We start from the raw sequence: 25380 nt of genomic DNA, 5'->3' as shown, positions 1-25380 counted from the left end.
GGCTACATCTACACTGCAAGGTTTTTGTGCAAAAATGGCCAGTTTTGCACAAATATCTGCAGAGCGTCCACACCTCAAATGCGCTTTTGCACAATAAATCAGTAAAACGGCAGAAGAGGGGGCTTTTTCCGGCATAGGTAAACCTCCTTTTACGAGGCTAACTCCTTTTTGCGCAAGTGTTCTTGTGCAAAAAGGCAAGTGAGGACTCTCTGCGGGTGTTTCTTGCGCAAGAAACCCCTATGGGAAAAAGCACAGGTGCTCTGATGGCCATTCGCAGAATGGCCATCAGAGCTTTCTTGCGCAAGAGCATCCATGCATTGTGGACGCTCTCTTGCCCAAAAGCACATCACTTTTGTGATGCGCTTTGAGGTGTGGATGTGCTCTTGTGCAAGAAGTTTTTGTACAAGAACTCTTATACAAAAGGCTTCTTGCGCAAGAAGCTTACAGTGTAGATATAGCATCTGTCAACAATAGAGGGAGGGGAAAAGAAAAATGTCTCTCATAGGGGTGCAAGTTTTTTGTTGCCAAAACTGGACATTTTTCCCAATAAAACTCACATTGCACTGTGAACACTCACTGTTTTGTCACCAAAAGGCAGGTTTTGGTGACAAAACTTTGTAGTGTAGCTATACCCTAAAGTTGAAATTGTACGTTTCTGGCAACTATTTTCAAAACTAGATTACAACATCTTATTAAAAAATGTCTTGACCAATTTGCTTCATACATGTAAGTGGTACTAGAATGGCAGAAAAGGCATGTGGTGTATTGTATTTTCATCACTTTTCCAGCATAATCCACTTTCCACACCAATTTTTTCAGGTATTTTTCTAGTGCTGCTTAAAATTAAATCTGAAATATAAACACTATCAATAGACTATGCATTTTCACCTTTTTGGTAGCATTGTAGCTTGAAAAATAAAGCAAAGAAATTGAATAGGGAAGGACTATATGGTTGATTGTTTGATTTTATTTGAGGTGCACTGTTTTAAATTACATTTGTGTACAATTTTTGTTGTTACTAACTTACCACTTTTCACAGATGGGCACATGTGATGTGTGCAATCGCGATTCCAGAAGTCAGATTCGGTAATGTCACAGAGAGGACACCAGTAGACACTAGCAGAATACCTTTGCAGAGATTAAAATTGGTGAGTAGTAAGGCTCTATACATTTCTTGCCATTTAAAATTGTGTTTTGAAACGTATATATACATCATCTTACTCTGGTTAGGTACATTCACACAACAGTTAATAGTACATTTCAGGATGACATTTTAAATGTCAGTTAAAATACAGATTTTTACCAAAGATTGGCATGTTGTTGTTTTTCATGTGTAATGAAAATTTAAATATTCTAATTCTTCAGCCCAGTTCGAGATTATAGCTTGCTGTAAGGGGTCTCTGCCATAGTGTAAAGGAAAGAAACAACAAGCATTTTCAACCCCCATTCTAATAGTGTTGTGACTGCTCATTGAAATCCAAATAAACCAGAGTTTCTCAGAATTCTTATTTGTGTTGCATTTTCATGAGGGTATTTTTCTCCCCCAGGGAGCCATTTAAAAAGTTAAAATGATGAGGCATGGGGGTCTCATGGTATTTTTACCATCCGGGAATTGAGAAATGTACACAAAGCAGATTGCACATTATATTTGACTAATAAATAGCTCCCTGAGGCCTTGAAAAAGCAAGTAAGAAGTATAAACACACAAGCTTAAACTACAAATACTCAAACCTGTGCATAGTCTCAGGTAATCTTTCCATGTAGCAGAAAGTTCCATGTACTAGTGAGAAACATACAAAAGGTGTTTTCTTTTTTGGTTTTTTTTTTAAATCAAAGAGAATTTTCCCTGTTGGTTTAGACCAGCATTTCCCAAACTATGGGCCGCGGCGGAAAAAAAATATCGAGCCTCAGCATACCTGGTGGCTGCCGGCAGGGCCGGCCTTAGGCCGATTCGGGCCCCGCGCCCCTGAACCCGGAAGTGCCGGTGAGTTACAGAGCCGGGGGCCCTGCTCCATCAATATGTGGAGCTGGGACTTTCCCCCGGCTCTGCCTGGTGCGGGCGCGGGTCCCCCGCGCATCCTCCCACCCCACCCTCAGAGCATCCCCGCTGTGCCCGGCTCCTCCTCACCATCTGCTGCTGCCCATGTGCGGCGTTGTGCGTGGGCGGGGAGGACTTCTGGGCATGACGTCACGGCCCAGGATTTTAAAAGTTTTCGGAGGCATGTGGCGGGGCCTTGCTGGCTCCGGCGGCCTCCGGCCCCTCAATGTGGAAGGCAATAGGTAGGGAACGGGCTTGGGCAGAGGTGGCAGTGGCGGACTTGCGCGGAGGGGGAGGAGTGGAAGGGGAAGGCACCAAGGGACAGTGTGCAGGAGAGAGAGACAAATGCCAGGGGGCCAAGTGCAGACAATGAGGGAAAGGGCAGGAGGGGAGGTGTCAGTGGGAGTGGGAACAGGGTGATGCTGGGAGAGGAGAGGGGAAGGGCATTGGGGCCTGGAAGAGGAGGTGCTGGGAGAAGGCTTGAAAGAAGGGGTGGGCATGAGAGAGGTGGGGATGGAGCAAGTCATGTGTGAGGGCACAGAGGGGCAGGAGGGAATGGGGAAGAGAGTACTGAGGAGGTGGGTATCAAGGAAAGAGAGGGCAAAGGGGGCAGGGAAGGGGGAGGCACCAGGAGGGTGCAGGGCTAAGGGAAGGTGCAGGTGCCAGGGGATTCTGGGGTGAGGAGGAGGGGAGAGCTGGCTACTGTAAGCAGCACTGGATGGGGGAATCGGGGCAGGCTGGGGAGATTGGGGGGCTGGTGGAAGCAAAGCTGCCGGGGGGTGCGAGGTTGGGGGCAGGGAGCTGGCTGGAGAAGATGGGGGTGGGGGAGGGAGAGAAGCGGCTGCCGGAAGGAGGGCTGGATGCCGGCAGCGGGGCTGGCCAAGGGAGATTGGGAGGAGAAGCGAGTGGGTGGGGAGTGGGACCTGGATGCCTGGGAGGCGGTTGGGGGAAGTGGGGCTGGCCAAAGGCACAGGGGGGAGGAATGAATCGGCCTGCAGGGAGTGGGACTGACCCGGCCATATGTAGATCTTGGGACGCTGCCCCTGTTCCCCTCTCCCCCCCGCAAAGCACAAAGCATGAGCTAGTCCGGCCCGGGGATTCTATTGTCCCCCCACACACCTCCCCTCGTGTAGTTGCAAACTGTCTGGCTGGTAGACGCTCATGGAGCCTGAGCACATTTACCAGCCAGGCAGTTGGAATCTACAAACTGATACATCTAGTAATAATACAACTTACCTAATGAGAAAATACCAGACATGTTATATGTCTGATATCTTCTCAGTTTGTTTTTTATGGGTTTATGTTTTTGCGCTGCAAAAAGCAGTATTGAAAAAAAAAAGGGATCTAACTAAAGTAAAAAGTTTGGGAAACCCTGGTCTAACCAGCTTTCTGTCTGTCTTACACTCCATTTATCCAATCCATATTCCTTAACTTGCTGGCAAGAATATTGTGGGTGACCATATCAAAAGCTTTGCTAAAGCTGGCACTGGGGGTTTTGGGAGGACCAGAAACAACTTATTTGAATATTCATCATTTGATTAATGAATATGCAGATGAACATTACCGGTCCTCCAAAAGTTCGTCAATGGATTTACTGGTCCCCGTGTCAAAAAGTTTGGGAACCCCTGGTTTAGACCTAAATTACTTAATTTACCAGACTATTCATCAATATAACACAGACATCCTCTGACAAAAGAAGACTGATAACCCGCTGAGCGTAGAAGAAAAATGTGTGAAACAGCCCTCTCTGTTCTTTGCCCTTACCAAATGTTATGGGTAAAAATGCTTACTGGTATGCTTAAGCTTGAGCTATCTTTTCCTTGCCATAACATTGTGAGCTATTACTCTTTAATTAATTTTACATTTTGTGACCATTTTACATTTTGAATTGCGTCTTTTAACCATTCTTAAAATGGAGGCATGTTTTACAATTAATATTTGTTCACTGAGGTTTCTCAAGTCCTTGGGGGCTTTATGAATCAACTCAGTAATCCATACCGAGCATTTCCTAAGCCTTTTTGGCTCCCTTACACCATCTGTTACAGAGCAATTGTAAAGTCTTAACAATAGTTATCCATAAAATAATACCAAATGTTGTTTCAGCATGTCCTTCTGGAGCAACTCTTGGCTCTCGGCCCATCAAGGTAATTCACTGGTGGGCCGAGACAGTTTGCTAATGTTGAGCATCCGCGGGCATCAATCTCCCTCAGCTCTCAGTGGTTGCGGTTTGCCGTTCCCAGCCACTAGAAGCTGCAGGGCACCATGCTTTTGGAGACACATAAACTATCTTGTGGCCCACCAACAAATTACCCTGATGGACCAAGAACCAATGGTTGCTATCCCTTGTTCTAGTACATTTTTGGAAAACCAGAAATGTGATCAATGCCCTACTGTCCTTCTCTCCCCATTTTCCTGAATCTGAATTTAATCTTTCTTGTTTCAGTTCATGGTAAGATAGCCTTGTTTGTATAAGCACTCTGTGTGAGAGAAGGCTCTCAATCTCATTTGTATCCTAAAATGGCTGTTTAATTAGCTTTAGTCAGCCTCAATGTTTTACTAGTCTGGATTATATGAACACTGGAAGCACTGGGCATGAACATAATTCTCTCAAATTTTGGAAGAACAAAGTAGTAACAGATATGATGACAATAATTTGGTTGGTGGTGCTTAATTGAGGGTTTCTTTTCTTGATACTCTAAACATGTTTAATTTGCCAAATATAGTGGGCATAAATAACCCCCCTATATGAACTTCCCTCCTCTGATGGGCTGCCTGTGACTTGACTTAGAAAATGAAAAAAATTACTTTGGGAAGAAAGCTTGAAGCAATTTTAAATAATTGGCTAATGTGTGTAGAGAACCCAAATGTACAAACTTTTGTGAAGTTACGTTACATGGAAGTCAGTAGGTCATTTCTTGATTATAAACCAGGGGTGGGCAATAAGACCAGGGTTAGCCCAAGTGGGCCGCCCACCACTATATTTTTTTGTGCCTCCACAGTTAAAGGTGATTACTGGTCCCGTTGGCTGTGGATGCTGTTCTTGGCCAATGGAAACTGTGGGAAGCAGCATGGACCAGAACACTACTCGCAGTTCCCATTGGCAGGGACTGGCAATCTGCAGCTGATGGGAGCTGCAATTGCCTATAGCTGCAGAGGCAGAGGTAAATACAGTGGTGGCAACCTGCCATGAACTATTCCTGGTGAACTGGATCTGACCCACGGGCTGTATTTGCCCAGTGCTGTTATAGACCATCTATAGATCCTTAAACACCTTTTTCTAATAAAAATTATTTTTCTCCTTCTATTTATGAAAGTTTGATCACATTTCTCAGTTCAATTGTCAAAACCTCCTTTAACATTTACGTGTCTTTGAAATGAACAAATTGCATTAAGCTGTGTATACTTGTTTGACCTTCCAGAAATAGCTTAAAATTTTGTGACCTGGTGTACATTTTCATCAGTGTTCTTCTTTGGACATTGATGGATGTTATAATGAAAGAATCAACTGAATATAATGATGATGGGAGCTAGTGCCACAAATATAGTATTTTAGGCAGCCTTATTATGAGAGAGGACTGTACTATAATCACAGGGTAAGCTCATGTTCACCCTCTTTCTCAATGTAAAGAGACACATACACAGACCCTTTCCCCTGCACTCCTCGCCCTTCAGTAATTATTACTTACACTTACAATTACTTACAATGGGTTTATTAATAAACAAAAGTGATTTTATTAATTATAAAAGGTAGGATTTAAGGTCATAGGGGATAGCAGACAATAATGCAGGTTACTAAACAAAATAAAACATGCAAGCTAAGCTTAATACACTAAGGAACTGGTTACATGGAATATCTCACCCTCAGGGTGCATCTACATAGCACCCGAAACTCAAAATAGCTTATTTCGTCACCTGGCGCTGTCTACACAGTACCAAATTTCAAAATACAGCGCTATTTTGAGCTATCCCTTACTCATAGTACTGTGAGTTTTACAGGGATGGCGAAATAACGCATCTACTATATTTCAAAGTAGTGGATTCATTCAAAAGACGCAGAGTAGCTATTTTGGGATACCTCTAGTATCCTGAAATAACTTTGCTTTGTAGACATACACTGTTATTCTGACAAGCTTCTTTCACAGACTGGACAGCCTTCCAGTCTTGGCTTGATCCTTCCCCCTGTTCAGTCTTGGACGATTCCAGAAGTCATCTCGGGTGGTAAGCAAGGGTGTCCTCGCTTGTGGCAGTAGCTCATATTGTATAGAATTTTCCAAAGGTAGGAAAATGTCCTTTGTGTTCAGTTTAAACTCTCTTACTTTCAGTGGAAATGTAGTGTCCAAGATGGGTCCCAGCATCAGGTGACATGGTCACGTCTTGATAGAACTAGTCATAACGCTTCTCTCCCACACTTACAGGAAAAACAACTCCATTTACAATTCATTGTTTACTTGCCAATGGGCTATCAAGATTCTGAAGTATCATGACTGGTCCTCACTTAACATGACTACTTTACAAACATAGGTTTATATTCTGTATTTCTAACTTCAAATACAGGAATAATACACACACACACAATAGACTATAGGCATTCAACAGATTATAACTTTTCCAACAATGCCTTACAAGAAATATTTTGCAGTTTGTCATGTCATATTCATAAGCATATTTTCATAAAGCCTATTGAAGGCCCTGTGACTGTTATACTATTAATCCTCTTGAAAGATTATATGATTAACCGTCAGTAAACTGATACACTGTTATTACGTGAGAGGTTTGAAGTAAAGGATTTTCTTGGGTCTTGAAATATCCTCTTCTGGTGTGAGGCAGTCTTGCAGCTGTGGTGGTCACCTCATTTTTCCCTTCTTCAGGCTCTTCAAGAACACTTCGCCAACGCAGAATGGAATATGCAATGAGTTATTTATGAATATGGGCATCACAAAGTTCAATATCCTATCTGAAAAGGAGCTGGCGCTATTGCCTTCTGTGAGTCTAGACTCCTCATCCATGTCAGTTATCTTTTGGACTGGAGGGCACTTGCACTTACCTTCAGGGTTCTCTACTAAAGTTCAAAAGCTCAAATGAAAGAGTCACACAAATTGTCTACCTGGATCTGGGCTTAATAAAAGTCTCACATCCCTCATAATCTTTTCTCAGCTCCCTGCCCTTTATACAGTACAGTGGTTACAGGGGTTCTCCAATAGGTCTTCCTCTTGCTCTTAGGGTCATTTGTTAGTAGTGAGAGCCCTCTGTCTGATCTTTGGCTTTTTTTTTTAACCAACTCTCCATGATAACTCTCTCGTTCTCCCATTTTTACGGCCTAAGAGCCTTCTTTCAAGCCCTCTTTGGAGACAGCAGATGAGTCATAGGTATAGAGGTCTCTTTCCTGTGAAAGGGTCAGTACCATCCTGTGTCGGGGTAGATGATAACAAAAAGAATAAAGTACTTTGAACCCATGCAATCTGTTACTGGTTTTAAAAATGGAATAGCTATTTATTGCAAGTAAGCCACTGGCCCTGTGGTGAAGATAACTTATATTTTTTGTTTTTCCTGTTTGGTGGTACAACTGTTAATTTTTAATTGTAAAGCTTTGGAAACCTACATTTTTGAGGTTGCTCTGTCCAATGCCAAGGGAGTCAACGTTTTTAGAAGGAAATGGATCTTTTGGTGATCCAATTCATTGATCGCATTGAGCCTTTGAGTTTAGCTAAGGGGAAGAGCTAGATTATAAGTTCAGTCCCCCCACTCTCTCCCCACCAGTAACAATATTCAAAGTGTAAAGATGGTAAAAATTGTGCAGAGTAGGGAAATTTACATTTGTAAATATGAGCAAAAATGGCCATGGTAGGTTCTGCCTTAGAACTTAACAGTGTGCACTGTGCCTTACACTGTATACACATTTCCTTTCTGTGGATGTTATGGAACTGCCTCTTTGCATTCAGACAAAAGTCCTCCCAGGACTGCCTGTCATGGACTAGTGCATATTCCACTCCATCCTTAAAGAGGAGGCAACTTGTAGCCAACCTGGCTATGACTGTACTGTAACTCCATCATTCCCAATATCATTCCTTCAGTGACCCTAGCCTTAGTCAGTCTTTACACTCAGACTCAGTTTAGCAGTTTGAACCCTAAATCACAGAGAGAAACTTGGCTGGAAACTCCTGCCAATTATATTACAACATATATTTTCTTTGGCTGCTTAATTTTATGCAGCTCTTGGTGATAGAAACAGATGGTGAATTCCTGACCCCATTGAAGTCAATGGCAAAACTCCCATTTACTTTAATGGGGCCAGGATTTCATCCAGAGTGCTTAAATATACTCTGTAGTTTCAGAAGAATGTTATTACTTTGTTTTGGCCTGAAACAGAAAATACATTCACATGCCATATCAGAGTGAAGAAATCCTTAGAGGTATGGATAGCCAAACTGACCTCTCAAACAAACACTCACTCGCTCTCTTGCTCGCTCACTCACACTCGCTCGCTCTCTCCCTTCCCCCCCCCCCTCCCTCCCATGGATGTCCTTGGATTTGGCCCATAAATGTAAAGCACCAGGAATATTGGACTTGATTCACATTTACACTAAGGCCTGTTTACACTGGCAGAGTGATGTCTTAATGTAAATGAGAATCAGGCTCACTGTGTTTAAATATTTCTTTTTTTACCAAGCCACTATATTTAAAACATCTTCTCTAAAACCATCTCTGAATAGTACATAAAGAACTCATTATCAAGATGCATGATCTACCCTTGTTACTATCTAAACTTTAAAATACTTGGATAATATAGATTGAGTTTGTCCCAGTGCTCAGTTGCTGTAATGCTGTACCGAAACATGTACATAATATGCCTTTGTTTCTTTGTCTATACAGCTTCCTATTATTTTTACATTTGAAATACTATTTCCCCAACAAAATAGTGGTAGAAAATGAGTTTTGGAATAGTTGAAGTTGCCCTCGGGCTCTTGATGACCTCAAATTTATATTTGACAAGTGAACTGAGAATAAGCACAAGTGTACTCTGAGTGAGGAACATTATTTTGAAAAGAAATTTACGCTGCGATGATGACTGATCTACACGCCTTTCAGTATCTGGCTGAAGCTGTAGCATTTTGTAGCCTGTACTCTTTAAAATTTTCACCTGAAGGCAAATAATAGTGAGCATGAAAGCCAAAGATTATAGTTTTGAAAGGTACATCAATCCTGAAAATAGAGAGGTTTCACTGTGGTAAGCTAAACGAAGAGTGGCATCAAGGGAAAAATGTGTTTGAATTTTGAAAAGAATGGGCAAGTATTCTCTTACCCATTTGTCTGTTTTAATCAAAAAAAATCTAAAAATTAAACGTATTTGCAGATATTGCTTGTTTTCTTGGTCCTAGTTTTCCAGTAAAATTCATTTGTTAAACTGAAGTGGGATTGCAGAACTACTGCAACTGTATTTCTGAAAAACTAAATAAATATTTGACAGTGATAGATACCATTGATGTCATGTAAAGTAGCATTGATTATCTCTCAGCATTTCCAAAAGTATTGCTAGTGGGGCAATCAAGGAAAGTCATTATACTATAACTTATATGTTGACTGGTTCACTTGTTCACAATTTCACATAGAGAGGAAAATAGACAGACACTTGAATTTGTTTTAATCGCATGTCCAAATTGTTTTAACTTATTACTGAAATAGCTTTAAATACCAGACACTTTTCTAATTAAAGTAGTGTTAAAATACAGATGATACAATAATTAATCAACCTACTATAATTTATAATGCCAGTTAAAATGTACAGACTCATTAAAATCATGTACAAAACACAATTTAGTGTACATACTTACGTTGCTACCATTATAGGATTTTAAATAAGTGTGATGTAAAAATATGCATTAGCTGCTATATCATACTTATAATATCAGAAAGAGTTGCTACAATGACTGGATTCTCTTGCAAAATGTCAAATTTGTACTTTGCTGTCATACTGAACCATAAAAGCCTTTTGATTGTAATAGAAAATGTTAGATGGGCAGGACTACATATAATACGCTTTTGGAGATTGGGAGTATCTGTAAGAGTAAAAGCAGAATGCTTAAAATGTTAAGTAGTTACTGTACGTTTTCCTTTCCATACAATGAGAATAATCTATTTGTAAAAGGAAATTGATTTTCACTTTTAAAAGTTTTTTAAAAGTATTTTATGTTTGGAATCCATTAAAAATTGAGGGCAAGAACAGTTGTCTGTTCAAAGTAGGCCTTTGTAATTATGCAATTGAGAAACTTAATTTAATAAATTGAGGTTGCTCCCTTAACTTTCACGTTTAGTTTGCTGTAATGGGGACCACCACTCTCCGCTAGTATGGTGCCTACTGTGGGTCCCTCTAGGGACTAGCATATCAGGTTGACTACACTTCCCATGATTGCAGACTAACTCTGTTGCTCTCTGTGGTCAACAGCCACTCTCTTCAGAAACTACAGCATTCTGTCCATCACTCAGCCCTCTGGCCAAACCACTCAGCATTCTCCTCCCTCTTCCCCCTTCAAGGTATAGTTCTTCAAAGTTGCCGTCATTCCCACATTGGCAAATGTGGACTACTTGTTTCTATAGCCCTCAACACATCTTCCTTCTCCCAGACTACCTGCCTGCAGCCCCCTTCCCTGGTTTTATGGAAGCCCTGCCTGTTTCTATACAGGTGAGCTTCCCCTAACTAGGGTTTTCCTTTAAGCCTTTGTAGAAACCATTTAATATTTAGCTAGAAGCCATTCTGTATAACAAAAGCCATTTCAATTTCTTGTGTCTGCACGAAGGAGTGAACTGGCCTTCACCGAGGTGGGGAGAGGCCAGAGGGATGCGCTGTTGGAATGTGTTAATGAACTATTTTGAGCTGAAGCTCGAACTCCCTTTTAACCTGTTTCTTTCTCTGCTGATAGTAATTCCTCTTTGAAGTTCGCTTTGATTTCTTGCCCTGACGTCAGACTTGTTTGATTAAGGATATAAAATACTAGGATTGATTGTATTAAGGAACCTCACTCGGCCTGGCTTTGCTTGGACCATGTTTGGCTCACTTTGCTTTTATTGGCCAATAAAATTGTCTGTTTAGCTGCGTAAACTGAGTGAAGTCTTTACTTCTACACCTTTAACCTAATATATGAATTGGCCCATTTGTCCTCCATTAACTTTTTCAGGGTGAGATTGGGATGGACAACCCATCACAGTTTCATATATGCTTCTAACTAACAATCAGTTGAGATTTATGTTTTTACCGGGAAAGCATATCAATATATACCAGGTGGCTGAATTAGGATTGGTAGAGCATTTTTAATTTTTTTTGAGCTTCTTGCCTTTTTGAGTGATTGATTATTCAACCTTTTCATTGCATTAGCACTCCCTCTTTGTTTTATACTTTTTATAAATTTAGCTTGTTTTATTTTTGAGGAAAAAAAGAAATATTCTAAATTTTTTCAGTTGCAAAGCTTTACGGATTCCACAGATTTCACTAAGTTATATTTGCTGTGCTGAAGGACCATAAGACTTGACAGCTTGGATCTACTTTTGGTCAGTGCAGGGGAATTCTGAATTGTGGTTATTGGACTTTTGTAATAAATTAACTCTACACTTTTAGGGCTCTGGCAAAGGAAAATCATAGGAGGGAGCTGCTTGCAGGTCCATCCTGCTGCCATAAGGGAGTGTCTTTGTAATTGGTGTTTAGGACAGAAATGTTTCCAAATCAGTATTTTTAAAGCTTTTCATTCTTCAATAAGTTTTGAAATTTGATACTCCTTTGGAATGAAAACTGATTTGGTTGAAATATCAGAATTTCCAATTTCCTGTGCTAGTATCAAAGGGAAATTTCCAAGCTGATTAAACTACTGAATTTTCTTTAAACTGTAGCAATGCTTTAGTGCAGATATAGTGTAGTCAATTTCTTAATGCCAAGTAGGCTGAGTTGCTTTCTGTCAAATAGTGTGACAGACATATAAAATTGATAATTAGTAAAACTGGGGAATTCAAAACTACTGAACTAATTTTCTTCAGATGTTGATTATTTTTTTTAAATTCCTGTCACATCTACTGAAATAGCCTCTGTACCTTTCAAATTTTTAGATGATGGGTAAAATTTTTGAAAGCACATTAGTGACTTAGGATCATAAGTCTAATTTTTAAAAATGACTGAGGTCCTTGGCCTTTTAAATGCCTAAAGACTGCAATTGTAGAGCTATGTAGGTCTCTAATTGCATTTTTTTTTTTTTTAAAAAAAAGGGCATTTGCACCCTATATACCTAAAAAAAACTTTTGGAAATGGGACTTCAGCTCTTGAGTCAGTTAAGCACTTTTGAAAATTGAGATAACTATGGGCATATCTGTCGTACCCTGCAGTTTGGACTACAGGAGGAGTGAATAGCAGTTTGCACTAAAGTGTTGCATTGTAAGTCCACCTTGTGGAGACTGTGGTCAAAATCATTTTTGAACTATGAAACAAAATTTCTGATTGAAATTTGAGACAACTGGGGTCTAAGTAAATGGGAACAGGATTCAGAGATAGAAAGTCCCAAACTTTAACCCGATGAATGCTATTAATTTGCTGTGTGTCATTAGGTAATATACTTCCTAACTAAGGTACACCTCAATTTCCCCATGTTTAATAACACTGTCTTGATGGGGTTTTGTAAAGGTTAGTTTTGGTAAATGGCTGGGTAGAACTTTGAATATGTAATGTACAATGGAAGTACTAAGGATTATTTAAGTGCTTCGATTCTGCAATGATGGGTTCTATATAAAAGTGAAAAAGAGAGAGTTGTTTATGCCCTAATAAATTAGACTGAATAAACTGTGCTTTTTTGTTTCAAACAAAAAAAAATCTTTTGAGTTGAAATCAAAATGGTCAGATTGCATTTAAAAAGAATTTGAGAAAATTATGAGCAATATTAAAAATGGACAAGTGTGTGTGTCTGTGTGCATGCACTTCACACATACACACAATGATGTACGTACAATAACTAATAGAAATCAAATCACCCTGATGCACTGAATGAGAGAGATTACACTAGGACTATATTTACAAAGAAGCTATATAATGCTAACCTAAACCACAAGAGCAAAGCTTGAATACATGTCACCACAAATGCAAGATAAAAATTCAGCTTCTTTAGACAGTATCAAGAACAGGGCCATATTTTATAGTAATTGAGCACATATGAAAACCAGAGATGTTTAAAGTAGATTTAAAAAATACATTCAGCTGTCATCTTACATCACTTACTGTCCCACAGATCAGTACTTCTATGAAGTGGAGCATAGTTCCCATTAATATCAATTTATGTTACAAGAGAACATCCCATAACTGTATTGTTTAATCTTCTAGAAATTTTCCTTTTTATTCTCAGTAAGTCTTGAGATGTGAAGACATCTCCCTCAAATGCTAGATATATTTACATGAGATATATTTTGAAGACATGAGCATTCTCCACTAACGTCAACAGACTAAGGATGTAAAATTCCGTTTAATTGGCTAACTGGTTAAATGTGAATTAAGGTGTGGATGGGCGTGGGGGGCGTTCTTCTGTCTTTCCTGCGGCCTCTCTTGTCTGCTTCTGGACACCCAGAGCAGCCCCTGCCTGCGATGCACCTGGGCCACGATGGACAGAGGCTGTTCCAGTTCCCACCAGTTAATCTTTCACATCCCTAAAACAGACACACTGTCATCTTTGTTTCCTATCGTTGTTCCTGTGAGTCATTCATTCCCAGTGTTGTGTAGACTTCTGCCTGCTTTTGGCAGAGAGAAATAGATATCTGTAAACCGAACACAAGAAGGATCTTTACAGTTTAAACCAGGAGTGAGCAATAAGCGGCCCATGGGTTGGATGTGGTTTGCCAGGGTTAGCCTGGCAAACTTAACTTGGTTTGTCTGACTGTTCCCAGGTCCACTGTTTGCCATTCCTGTTGCCTGCGTAGGCAAAAGGGCATGGGGATCATAGTGGCTCACAAGCTAAATATATGTTCACAGTGTAACACTGTTGCAAACATCATCCTGGGATGTATTAGCAGGATTGTTGTAAGCAACACAAGAAGTAAATTTTCTACTCCGTTCTGCTCTGAAAGTATTGCGTCCAATTCTGGGTGCCACATTTCAGGAAAAATGTGGACAAATTCAAGGAAGTTCAAAGAACAGCAACAAAAACTATTAAAGGTCTTGAAACCATGACCTATGAGGGAAAATTGGGGAAAAAAATGGGTTTGTTTAGTCTGGGGAAGAGAAGACAGAGGGGATATGATAGCAATTTTCAAGTACATAAAAGATTTTTACAAGGAGATGGGGAATAGTTCTCCTTAATTTCTGCAGATAGGACAGGAATCAGTGGCCTTAAATTGGAGCAAGAACAATTTAGATTTGACACCAGGGGAAAAAAAGCCTGTCAGGGTAGTTAAGCAGTTGAATAAGTTGCCTCAGGAGGTTGCGGATAGGGATGTTTGTTGGTAGTACATCGTGTCCGACGATGTCTTGAGCTTGCACAGGTTCATCGGTTGTGGACTCGCATGTGGCTGAGGAGTCCAAGCCTTGGGGCATGGGCATTCACAGTGCGGGCAAAAGAATTGTCCTGGCTCTGTCGGTGTGGCTGCTACTGTTGCTTTTCTCCTCTTACGAGCATCAATCAGGCGTATGCGTCACTGCTCTTTGAAGTATTCATACTTGTGTCATGAGAGCACGCCAGCCTGTTCGGTCTTCTGCATGTTGCTCTAGCTGCTTTAGCTTTAATCTAGCATGAGCAATGTTGGCCTTTACACAGTCTTTATACCTCTTGCAAAGCCTACCTTGATTCCTTTTTCTCTATGGGAGAGTTCACCATAGAGGAGTTGCTTAGGAATTCTTGACACCTCCATTCGAATGACGTGCCTTGTCCAATGAAGCTGGGCTTTCAGAATCATCGCTTCAATGCTTGTGGATCCTGCTCTGTCAAGGACTTCCAAGTTCATGACTCTGTCCTACCATCGAATGTGCAGTAATGACCTCAGGCTGTGCGTGTGGAAGCGCTCCAGTAGTTTCACATCTTTTCTGTACAAGGTCTAGGCTTTACATCCATACAGGAAGCTGGTCAAGACTACAGCCCTGTACACTTTCAGTTTAGTGGCCTGTCGAATATTGTGCTGATTCAACACTTGTGCTCTCAGACGTCCTAGTGCCTGATTGGCTTTGCAGATCCTGGCATTGATTTCTTTGTCAAGGGAACCATCATTGGCTATCACTGCCAAGGTACTTAAACTCGTCCACTATTTTTAACTCTGTTCCTTCAATAGAGATTGAAGGGGGGAAAGCAGCAGATCCTGAAGCAGGCTGAAACAGTACCTCGGTCTTTCCTAGGCTAATGGTCAAACCAAAGAGGCGAGTGGCTTCAGCAGACTTGTTAACGATAAGCTGGAGATCAGATTCCTCGTGTGCCATAAGTGCACAGTCGTCAGCAAAAAGGGCTTCAAGAATGAGCCTCTCAAGCATCTTGGATAGGGATGTTAAAAACTTGGCTCTGCTTTGCCCCGCCCCCCCCCCCCCCCGTCCCCCTGGTCTGCAGACCAGGGGGACGGGGGGCAAAGCAGAGCAAAGCCGCGGAGCATGCGGGCAGCAGACAGCCCAGACGCGTCTGGGCTGTCCGCTGCCCGCATGTTCCGCGGCTTTGCTCCCCGTCCCCCTGGTCTGCAGACCAGGGGGACGGGGAGCAAAGCAGAGCAAAGCCACGGAGCCCGAAGGCAGCAGGACAGCCACGGCGCGTCTGGGCTGTCCCGCTGCCCCCGTGCTCCATGGCTTTGCTCCGGACACCTGTGGTACAGCAGCTGGGGCGCTGCCAGTTGGTCCCGTTGCGCCACTCTGGGCGCTACTGGACCAACAGGGCAGCACCCCAGCTGCTCTGCCCCAGGTGTCCTGATTCAGCCACTGCCGGTCAGTTTCAGCAGCGGCTGAAGCAGGACGCCTGGGGCAGAGCAGCTTGGGTGCTGCTGGGTTGGTCCAGTAGCGCCGAGGAGCGGCGGCGCTACTGGACCAACCCAGCAGCACCCCAGCTGCTCTACCCCAGGCGTCCCCAAGTCAGCTGCTGCTGAAACTGACCAGTGGCTGACTACAGGAAGCCCCTGCCCCGGGCTTCCTGGAATCAGCCGCTGATCAGTTTCAGCAGCAGCTGACTTGGGGATGCCTGGGGTTCTTAAGTTGAATCTGTATGTAAGTCAGAACTGGCGTCCAGATTCAGCCGCTGTTGAAATTGATCAGTTTCAGCAGCGGCTGAATCTGGATGCCAGTTGCGACTTACATACAGATTCAACTTAAGAACAAACCTACAGTCCCTATCTTGTACGTAACCCGGGGACTGCCTGTATAGACGTGATCCTGTAAAAGAGAAAATGTGTGGGCATTTATTCTTCTGCAATTTCCTACTGATGTCATTCCCTCCACAGAATTGAGGATTTAGTTACCTAAATCATCCATTCAATTGTGGGAAGAAGAAAATAGATGCCATTATTACATTTAATAGTATATATGAAAGGCTACTACTTGAAATTTGTTCAGTTAGTTTAATAATGCCATCCTAATAATGTATTTTAGCTTTGTGACTTTTTATTGTTTGCTATTTTAACATATTGTTATGTCATTTTCAAACTGGTCGTCTTCTGAGACCACCATCTGATGTCATTGCTTTCAGCAATGTGTTTGGTGGTACTTTGTTAAAAAGTAGGCATTGCTTTTTCTGCACACCTCATACAAACTTTAACTGGATCTCACAATGCGCTTTCAGCTCAATATTTATAAAATCTTGTTTAACTTTAGTCAAATTCCTTTCCTTTTATTTTGAGTGCTTGAACTAACATCAGAAAGCAAAAGCAGGTTAGGGGCCTTTGAATTTTGCCTCTCTAATTTTACAGGCCACAACATGGGTTTCTGATTAAATCAAGTAATCCACATCTGCAGATGTGGACAGAGTACATCACATCTGCACATTTCTCCACTGCCTTTCACATGGGGACCCTGAAACTTTTCACAGTATAGGTGAGGTAACTGGTTGGACCAATTCTAAAGCATTGGCCGGTAATTCTTCTGTGCGTCACTTGAAAGGCAAACAGCTATGCAGTTTCTGTCAGAAGCCACTCAAGGGACTTGCTTTTAAGCAAGTTGACAGCTTCCTGCCTCAGCCTGACTCCTATGAATTTTCTCAAGTCTGGGCTAGGCAAAAAAATCTAGAAGAGAACTTAAAAATCTGCCCAAGGGTCCTGACTTAACAGATAGCCAAATTTAAACTCTGATTGCCTTTCATAAAACTCCAGATGGAGGGCCCTCCCAACTTTTCTGCTGAGACCACATTTTATAAGTAGTAAGGGTAATTTCTTTCGAAGGGTTTTCTTTCGAAATAACCGCGTCTAGACAGTGTTTCTTTTTTCGAAATAGCGCCGGGACGCGATTATGGAAATGAAGTACGGGAAATTCAAATCTGAGCTTCATTTGCTATTTTGCTCAGTTGCATTTGCATTCCTCTCTCAAAAGAGGAATAGAGTGTAGACATACCCTCAGAAAAGTAAAAAAGATGGTCATAAAATACATTTTTGTATATATGTTCTCATAGAAATTGGGGTCAAATATCACCTCATCTCTTGTACTGTTCAGATGACCTGGTCAACTGATTTTTTTCCCATGATGATAAACATCAATTCTTTAAAGACATACATGAACTAGAGGCACTTCTAATCCTGGAGCCTTTCCAGATCTCACTGAAATAATTTACATGTCAACTCTCATCAAGTCATGAAGAATATTTTTATTTTATGGCATAACGGGTGGTTATTTCTGCATCCTCATTACAGAACTTTTCTGTGAACCGCCTCTTCCCACTATAAAGTACTGTGTTCGGTTTAGGTCTGCCTTTTGCAATCTTTATCATGAATCATGGGCATAATTTAATTTTGTCCTAACGAGTTCACACTAGATTATATAACTTTTTGAGGTGCCTTGCAGTTCTGCAATTCTGTGGTACTAATGTCTTGAATAGAAATTGCCAAATTATACAATCAGCTGCCTCAGACCTCATAGTCTCATAGTATGCGTCATAGTCGTCAGTGTTCCCTTTAATCTTATTTACCGTAAATCAGTGATTGAATATGTCCTGTATTATAGAAAAGATTTTTATTCTTTTGATGTAATAACAAATAAATTATGGTTGAACCTCTCTAATCCAGAAAACTCTTGTCCAGAAACATCCGACCTCCAGTATTATTTTAGTTAGCTGGATCCAGTATTATTTTAGTTAGCTGGATGTGGCCAACGTTTCCACCGTCCCGTAAAGTTTGTTTACAACCACAAGTCCTAGATCTCAGTGCTCTGTGCTGTTGTTTAGCTCTAATTTACCTCTAAATGTCCTCTAATGACACAGTAAGCAATAAAAGTGTTGGTAATGCTCCTAGACAATACTGATCTTCCGTGGTCCAGAAAATTCTCTTGTTTGGAACTGGTCAGGTCCTGAGAGTTCCAGACTAGAGAGATTCAACCCAGGCTTAGCAAATACTACACTATTTGCTATTTCCACCTAGCGATCTCTGGTTTCTTTGGCTACAAAAGAGACCGCTTTCACTTCTACCAGTGTTGTTTGTGGATTCCTTCTTGTCTGGTATGGTTGTAGGACCAACCACAGGGTAGGCTTACAGGAAAAATGACTTCATAGATTCTTGTCTTAAGCATTAGGCCAGTATGTTACTTAAGTACCATTAATGGCTTTCACTAGAAGACCTAGATTAATAAACAGGTTTATACTTCTCATTTCTAACTTCACATACAAGAATGATGCATGCACAAAAACCAAATATACACATTCACAGGACTACAAGCTCTTGAATGATAGGTTACTTGCTCCATTTTTCATAAAGCATATATGAGTTATGCATATTCAAAACACATTTTCATAAAAAATGAGGGCACAGTATCACACCTGTCTTACTGAAGATAATTAAAATCAGAGCTCTAATCAGTACTTAAGAAACCAACCAAACTGAATATGTTCAAAGGATCATAAATGTTTTTATTTTTGATAAATCCAACAAATCTGATAAACTGTTGGCTTGGAAACTGTGCAAACAAAAAGTTAAACTTTAAAAACCAATAGGTTAAAGATCCAAATTTGATATGCATTGCATGTTTTCTCAATCTCTACATTACTGTGAAGGGGAAAGCATATACACTTCACCGTATCTAGCATTATGCTTCCCAAGTTCTGTTATGCACAAGTAGAAAGCCTTAGTGCTGCTACTTTTCCTAAAGAAAGAAAGTACAATCTCAGACTGGGCCACTGAGGATCCTTCAGTAGCTTATGGTGGTGCAGTGGCATTTTATTAATCAATGGCAGATCACTTAACTCCTAGCCTAATTAGAATTTTAAAGGAGATTCTCTTCTTGGGAGTTTTCCCAACAGTAGGTATCAGCACATGACAATCACTCTATGGTCAAAGTAAAGCTACTCAGAAGAATCTTATGCCAATTACAATCCTGTTGCGCATATCAGTGCATCGGTCAAGATTCTGTCTGTGTGGTTTAGCTTGAGATCCTAAATATTTAAATTTTATCAGATGGCATTAATTAGTGACCAGTACAGAGGTGACAATGTTGCATTGACTAGTAAATGTTCCTCAGCAGTTATCAGTGGAAGGCTGATCACATCTGTATTTCTGAATGTAGAAAAGACTTGGCTAGGTTGAATGGGCATTTTTGTTGAACATTATAAGGCCTGTGGTCTCAGGGATAAGCATTAAATACCTTGATCTGATGATAACTCCCAACTCTTCCCAAATATAGACTGTAAAAGGATATTTTGTCCTCAATATCAATAAATCTATCTGGGTACACATTTCTATCATTTGGCTGAGCTTTATCAATATGGTCAACATCATAGCTTTTCCTTATATGCTTTTTGTATATACCATATTTCTATGTTATATCCCTTTTGTGGTTGTTATTTGTTTTGTTTATTTCTGCAACATGGTTAGTACATTTTGTAAAATAGAATAAGAAAACTAAGATAGAATGGAATGCTACTTTTAGCTTCAGAGAAGTGAAGATACTTTCCCTACCTTCTTAATTTTGGGCTGTTATACTTGAATGAATGACCCTTTGGAATTCTTGACCACTTCACAGTTGTACATTTTGATATTAATTGAAAATAACCTAATAAGAGCACCTTATATGAACTACAGATTACCAGGATTGAGCATCCATAGATCCTAGAATTATTAGGGTTACACTCTCTGTCTTGTTCAGCCTGGAAGGTTGGATGAAAGATCAAAGTGAAAGCAGAATTTCCCAGTGTCTTTTCCCATTCACACCCCCGGCTTAAATGGTATATGTCAGAAGTTTTTGTCTTTCAGAATCTCATTGCTGATCTTTCTGAATGCAGCATAATGGGGTGGTGTGTTGTTGTTGGTTTTTTTTTTGTCACATACAAGGAAGTTTAGCGGGTCAACTCAATGGCACGGTGCCTCCTACTGGTTTCCTTCTGGACTTTTAGTTCTTCAGCCTCAAAGGGCCTTCTGCTGGCTTGTCTCACCCTCAGTTACTTGTTTTCTGTGTTACTTCAGGTATCATGTCCCTTCTAGCCCACAGTACCCTTTCCTCACAGCACTGTCCCACACTCTAAAATCCTTCCCTCTCAGAGAACCCCAATTTTCTATACCCACCTTGCCTCAGTGACCTGCTGCCAGTTATCATCTAGTCCCTGCCTCAGGGACAAACCACAGTCTGAAATGGCCACTCATCAATTGTAAGGGTGTGGATCTGCTGTCTTCCCCTGCTCCAACTCCTGCCCTGCAAGCCTAATACCCCTCAGGCCCTCATGTCAGGCTTGCATCCTGGGATTTAGGTCAGGGCAAAGCTCCTCAGCTTTGCCTGCCTTTCCCCAGCACTACTTTGTCTCAGGTACTTTCTCTGGCTTGCCAGCCAGGTCCTTCCTGCCCCACAGCTGGAGCAAAAGTGTGTTCCTCTCAGCCCTTTCAGGTTTTATAGGGCCCTGCCTTGTCCTGATTGGCTGACTGCTCCCTGACTTGATTGGTCAGGGTTGTGCAAGCCTCCTGCTGGGGTGGGTTGCAGCACCACTGCAGGAATATCTTTCAGAACATAGAAGACTGTTTGAAATTCACTTATAAAGCTGTTCCTCTTTTTTCACGATTTGGAAAACTGAGATGAAAAATAAAATTGCCCCTTTTCATGCAAAGGCAGAAGGCAGTATTCTTGTACATAGTACAACCAGGAGTTTTATCTCCTCGATCACTTTGTATTACAAGAAAAATCAATCGTATTTGAAGGTATTGGAGAGAGATTTCACAATTAAATGTACCTAGGCAGATAATATTGCTATTAAAAGATTTATGAAGGCATTCTCTATTACTAATTCTATTAGAGAATCCCAGATCTGTATAAGATTTACATCTCCACAGCTTGGCTTCATACAATTAACCTAGTCATGTCTCATCTGTGCTGAAAGCAGCTAGTCTCAGTACATATCCCATTGATTTGGTTGTGATGGTTCTACCTGAAGATTCAATCATTTTAATCAGCAATTCAATAACATACCTTGGAGATAAACCAGGATACGGCTACCCCTTATCCTAAAGATTTTCTTTTTGGATTACCCTCTCTGCTCCTTTAATGAATATCTATGCACATTATTTCATTATGGTAACTTGAAATTAGATTGCTATAAGTAGGCTTGTAACTCTCACCTCCATATTGAATATGTCTGGTTGTATTAGAAACATTACGGTAAGGGAGATCCCTGTCTTTGTAGAAGGAAAAAATATGCTGAATACATCACAATTTGGACTTGTTTCACAGGTATTCTAAAATAGAAGGTTCAACTGTCCGTAAGCACCACAATTTCCATACTTTTTTGGCATTAACCTAAAACTTGATCAGTTCCATTCACTCTCTCCTTCCGTGTCCCTCATCCATACAGTCAATTTTACAAACTTTTCTCCTCTGTAGTCCAAATTTCTTTGTAAAATGTTGTGTTACTATGTATCATTAATGTTAACTCTTTCTGTAGGCTGAACTTTTATTAAAATCACATTACTCTTACAAAATTGAAATAATGCTGAACCATAATGTAGCAATACTCATTTGAGGGATAAATATATGTACATAATAGTTTTTCTAACCATAAAAGAGAGTTAACCTAACAAGAATGGGCTTATCGCCTTTGTGTCTGACAGGATCAAAGATGTGAATGATTTTCAGTGACTTCCTGATGCCTTTTCAATACTGTGTGGTTTTTTTCAGTATTTGAAAACCTGGCCTTTTGCTTTTTCACCTTACAGTAGTTTCAGTATCTTGCATCTTTCATTGTTTGCCCAGATGATTGGTGTGAGGTATCATACTTTCCTTTAAATCTTCCTGAATCCTTTTGCCTTTGTTATATTGTATTTGAGGGACATTAAAAATCACAAATCCCAAGGTCACAAGCCCTAGGATACATTATGGAGGAGGAGCAGAAACAGGAAGGACTGAGAGTCAGGAGCGTGTTCCTAGATCCATAGCAGATTTCTTGTGTAACTGTGGGAAAATGCATAGAGAGACTATATGAAGGCATATAGTATTCATTTTAATGTACATTTAACTAGGACAGTGTTTAGTTCACCAGTATGTTGTGTTTTGTACCCTAGCAGTAAATCAGTATTACAGATTTCATATAAGCAACTAGATAGGATATGCAAAACTGTGTTACCAGTGTTGTATCTTTGTTCCTCTTTTGTCAGCCAGTGGCCATGCACGTCAGTTGTATTAATAAACATTTATTTGATCATCAGATGAGTGACAGCCATGAATTTGATCACTGTTATCATTATCATATTATCATTTACTTCTTGATGCAGCAAAGAGGCAATATCAATTGCATGTGTCTATAATGCAACTTCAATTCATCTTTTGCAGCAGATAGAATGGTCCAGTGTTTGTCATGTTTTAGCTAGTCTGGAGCAGGAGAGACACACACTTTTAATATCTTCGAAGAACCTTTATATTACCCAAAGTAGTAATGAATATAGATTACATTGCTGGGTGATTTCTTCAGTGTATTAGTTTGCAGACAGATTTGTTCCACACCTCTGCAGTTGAATAACTGTGACTAACATATAATCAGCTGTCAGAGAAATAGCTGCTGACGGTATATTTTTACAAAATATAGTTATTTTGCATCCTGCATATCTCCTAATAAATTATACTTATCCAATCAAGTAGTGCCAAATATAGGTATTTGATTCCAATCTGGGTCTCTTTCATACTCCCCTTCAAAGTAAAGAGATCAAAATATAAGCTCATAAGATCACAAGAGCAGCGGAAACAACGCAAAAGTATGGGTGAAATAAATTAGATATTTCTTACATACTAGGAGAGAACTTAAGAGTGTGTGGTGGGAAATAAAGTTCAAGACTGTGATGAATTATGAAGGTGATTAAATGACTAGAGAGCAGATAATAACAATATTTATGAAAAATAATAAACTTTTGATATTTTAATCATGAAAGGAAATTTGAAATAGGAAACAGGTTTTTAAGTTGAAGGTCTGAAAAAAAGGATCAAAGCATCGTTCAGTACACAAATCTTAAGAAACTGCAGGCATCTTAGTTTACAAACGGCAGCACTATCAGTAAGCAAAACTGCAGGTGGCACAGTATTTGTAAGTTTTATACTAAATAGCGAAAGAATAGAATGAGAGAGCTAAAAAATAACAAAACCCAAAGCAAAAGGGATTAAATAGTTTTAACTAAAGTTAGTGAGAAATATAATTGTAATTCGTATAGGGTATGTCTACACAGCAAAGTTATTTTGGAATAATGGCTGTTAATCCTAAATAACTATATGAGTGTCTACACAGCAATAGCATTATTTCAAAATTATTCCAAATAATGGGTGGCTTATTCTAAAATTTGTAAACCTCCTTGTATGAAGAATAACACCTATTCCAAAATAGCTATTTCAAAATAAGGTGTGTGTAGACACTTCACTACTGCTATTTCAAAATAGCCCCTCAACAGGGCCATTCTAAATTATTCCTTCCCATTGCCCCTTGGGGCTCTAAATCGAGATACCACGTCTACATTAGGAAAGCCTGACTCGGACTAATTTTGAAGCTGTAGAATAGATGTGCTATTTCGAAATAAGCTATTTTGGAATAACTGTTCTGGAATAGTTTATTTCAAAATTGATGTGCAGTGTAGATGTGGCCATAGTTAGGTATAAATAATAGCTACAGAACTTTCAAATAAATCAGGAGTTATTGTGGGTCTTTCTCTGTGATACGGAAACTTAAAGGCAAATAACTATATTGGATAAATTTCAGTTTTATTACAAGCAGACATCCATATCACATTACTTGTAATTCTGTAGTAATTCTGTGGGATCTAATTACAATCTGACAGCCATCCACCAACATCCCCAGTGACTAGTAGTTGCAGTTGACATATCGTAAATCCCTGTCCACACAGCAGGCAGCCGACAGGAGCAAATGCTCCTGTTGGCTTCCCTGACTTCTAATGAGGAGTAGGAGTACCGGTGCCAACGAGGGTGCCCTTTGCGTTCAATCTAGCAGATCTGTACTACACCCACTAAATGGAACCCCGGAAGATCAACTGTGGCAGTACTGATCTTTCGGTAGTGTATATGTGCCCTAAGTGAGATGTGTCCTTAAATTTCCTGGTTTGTGGGTCTCTGCTTACTAGAAAGTCTGATTATCTCATTTGGTACTCGGAGATACATTTTTAGCCCTTTACAATTCATTCTGAGAGTCCCTCTGCAAATCAGGAAATCCCATAGAATAGCACAATTACTTTAAAAAAGACAATCTCTTCATGTAGAACAGATGGAATTTAAAAGTTCTAGGTCTGTAATTGCGTATAAGGGAGTCCAAGGAGAAGTAATCTACAAACAAATGGAGCAGGTAGCGTGGTATAGAGCAACTAATAGTGGCGTATAAGATTATCTAAATTAAAGAATTAAAATAGCCCCTGCATACTCTAACTTGCACCTCCTTTCATTGCTTCATCAAGAAATTATGCTTAGACGCTACTATACTAGCTTACTAGAGAGCAAATTGCAGTATCTCTGAATTTGGCCAAGCATGTCTATTAAACTTTCTGGGAAAGTGCTTATCTATTTTAATCTGTTTTAAAACTTAGGCTAACAGCATGCAACTCTCTCATTTCAAATTTATACATCACAGAACCTGTGTTTCAATTCTAAGTGTTAGTATAGCTTGTGTGGTTGTTCTTCATACTCAGGTTATCCCATTTCTGTATTTCATAGTGACATTTTTAAAGAACACGATTTTCTCCATTGTAATTCCTCAGTAGAT

At 40.2% G+C, this 25380-nt stretch overlaps 1 protein-coding gene across 4 annotated transcripts in view; it reads left to right on the top strand.

Annotated features, from left to right (window-relative positions):
- The window catches only part of KDM4C (lysine demethylase 4C), a 392253-nt gene that overhangs the window by 282196 nt on the left and 84677 nt on the right, over positions 1 to 25380 (top strand). For all 4 annotated transcript variants that reach the window (XM_075931603.1, XM_075931602.1, XM_075931604.1 and 1 more), the window contains one exon: positions 1040 to 1148. In XM_075931603.1, the coding sequence (XP_075787718.1) occupies positions 1040 to 1148 (109 nt within the window). The remainder of the gene's footprint in view (positions 1 to 1039; positions 1149 to 25380) is intronic.

The sequence above is a fragment of the Pelodiscus sinensis genome, chromosome 6, assembly GCF_049634645.1.
Source record: "Pelodiscus sinensis isolate JC-2024 chromosome 6, ASM4963464v1, whole genome shotgun sequence".
Classification (NCBI taxonomy): Eukaryota; Metazoa; Chordata; order Testudines; family Trionychidae; genus Pelodiscus; species Pelodiscus sinensis.
Note: the sequence above shows the minus strand (reverse complement) of the source record. Positions and strands in the feature narration are given on the sequence as shown.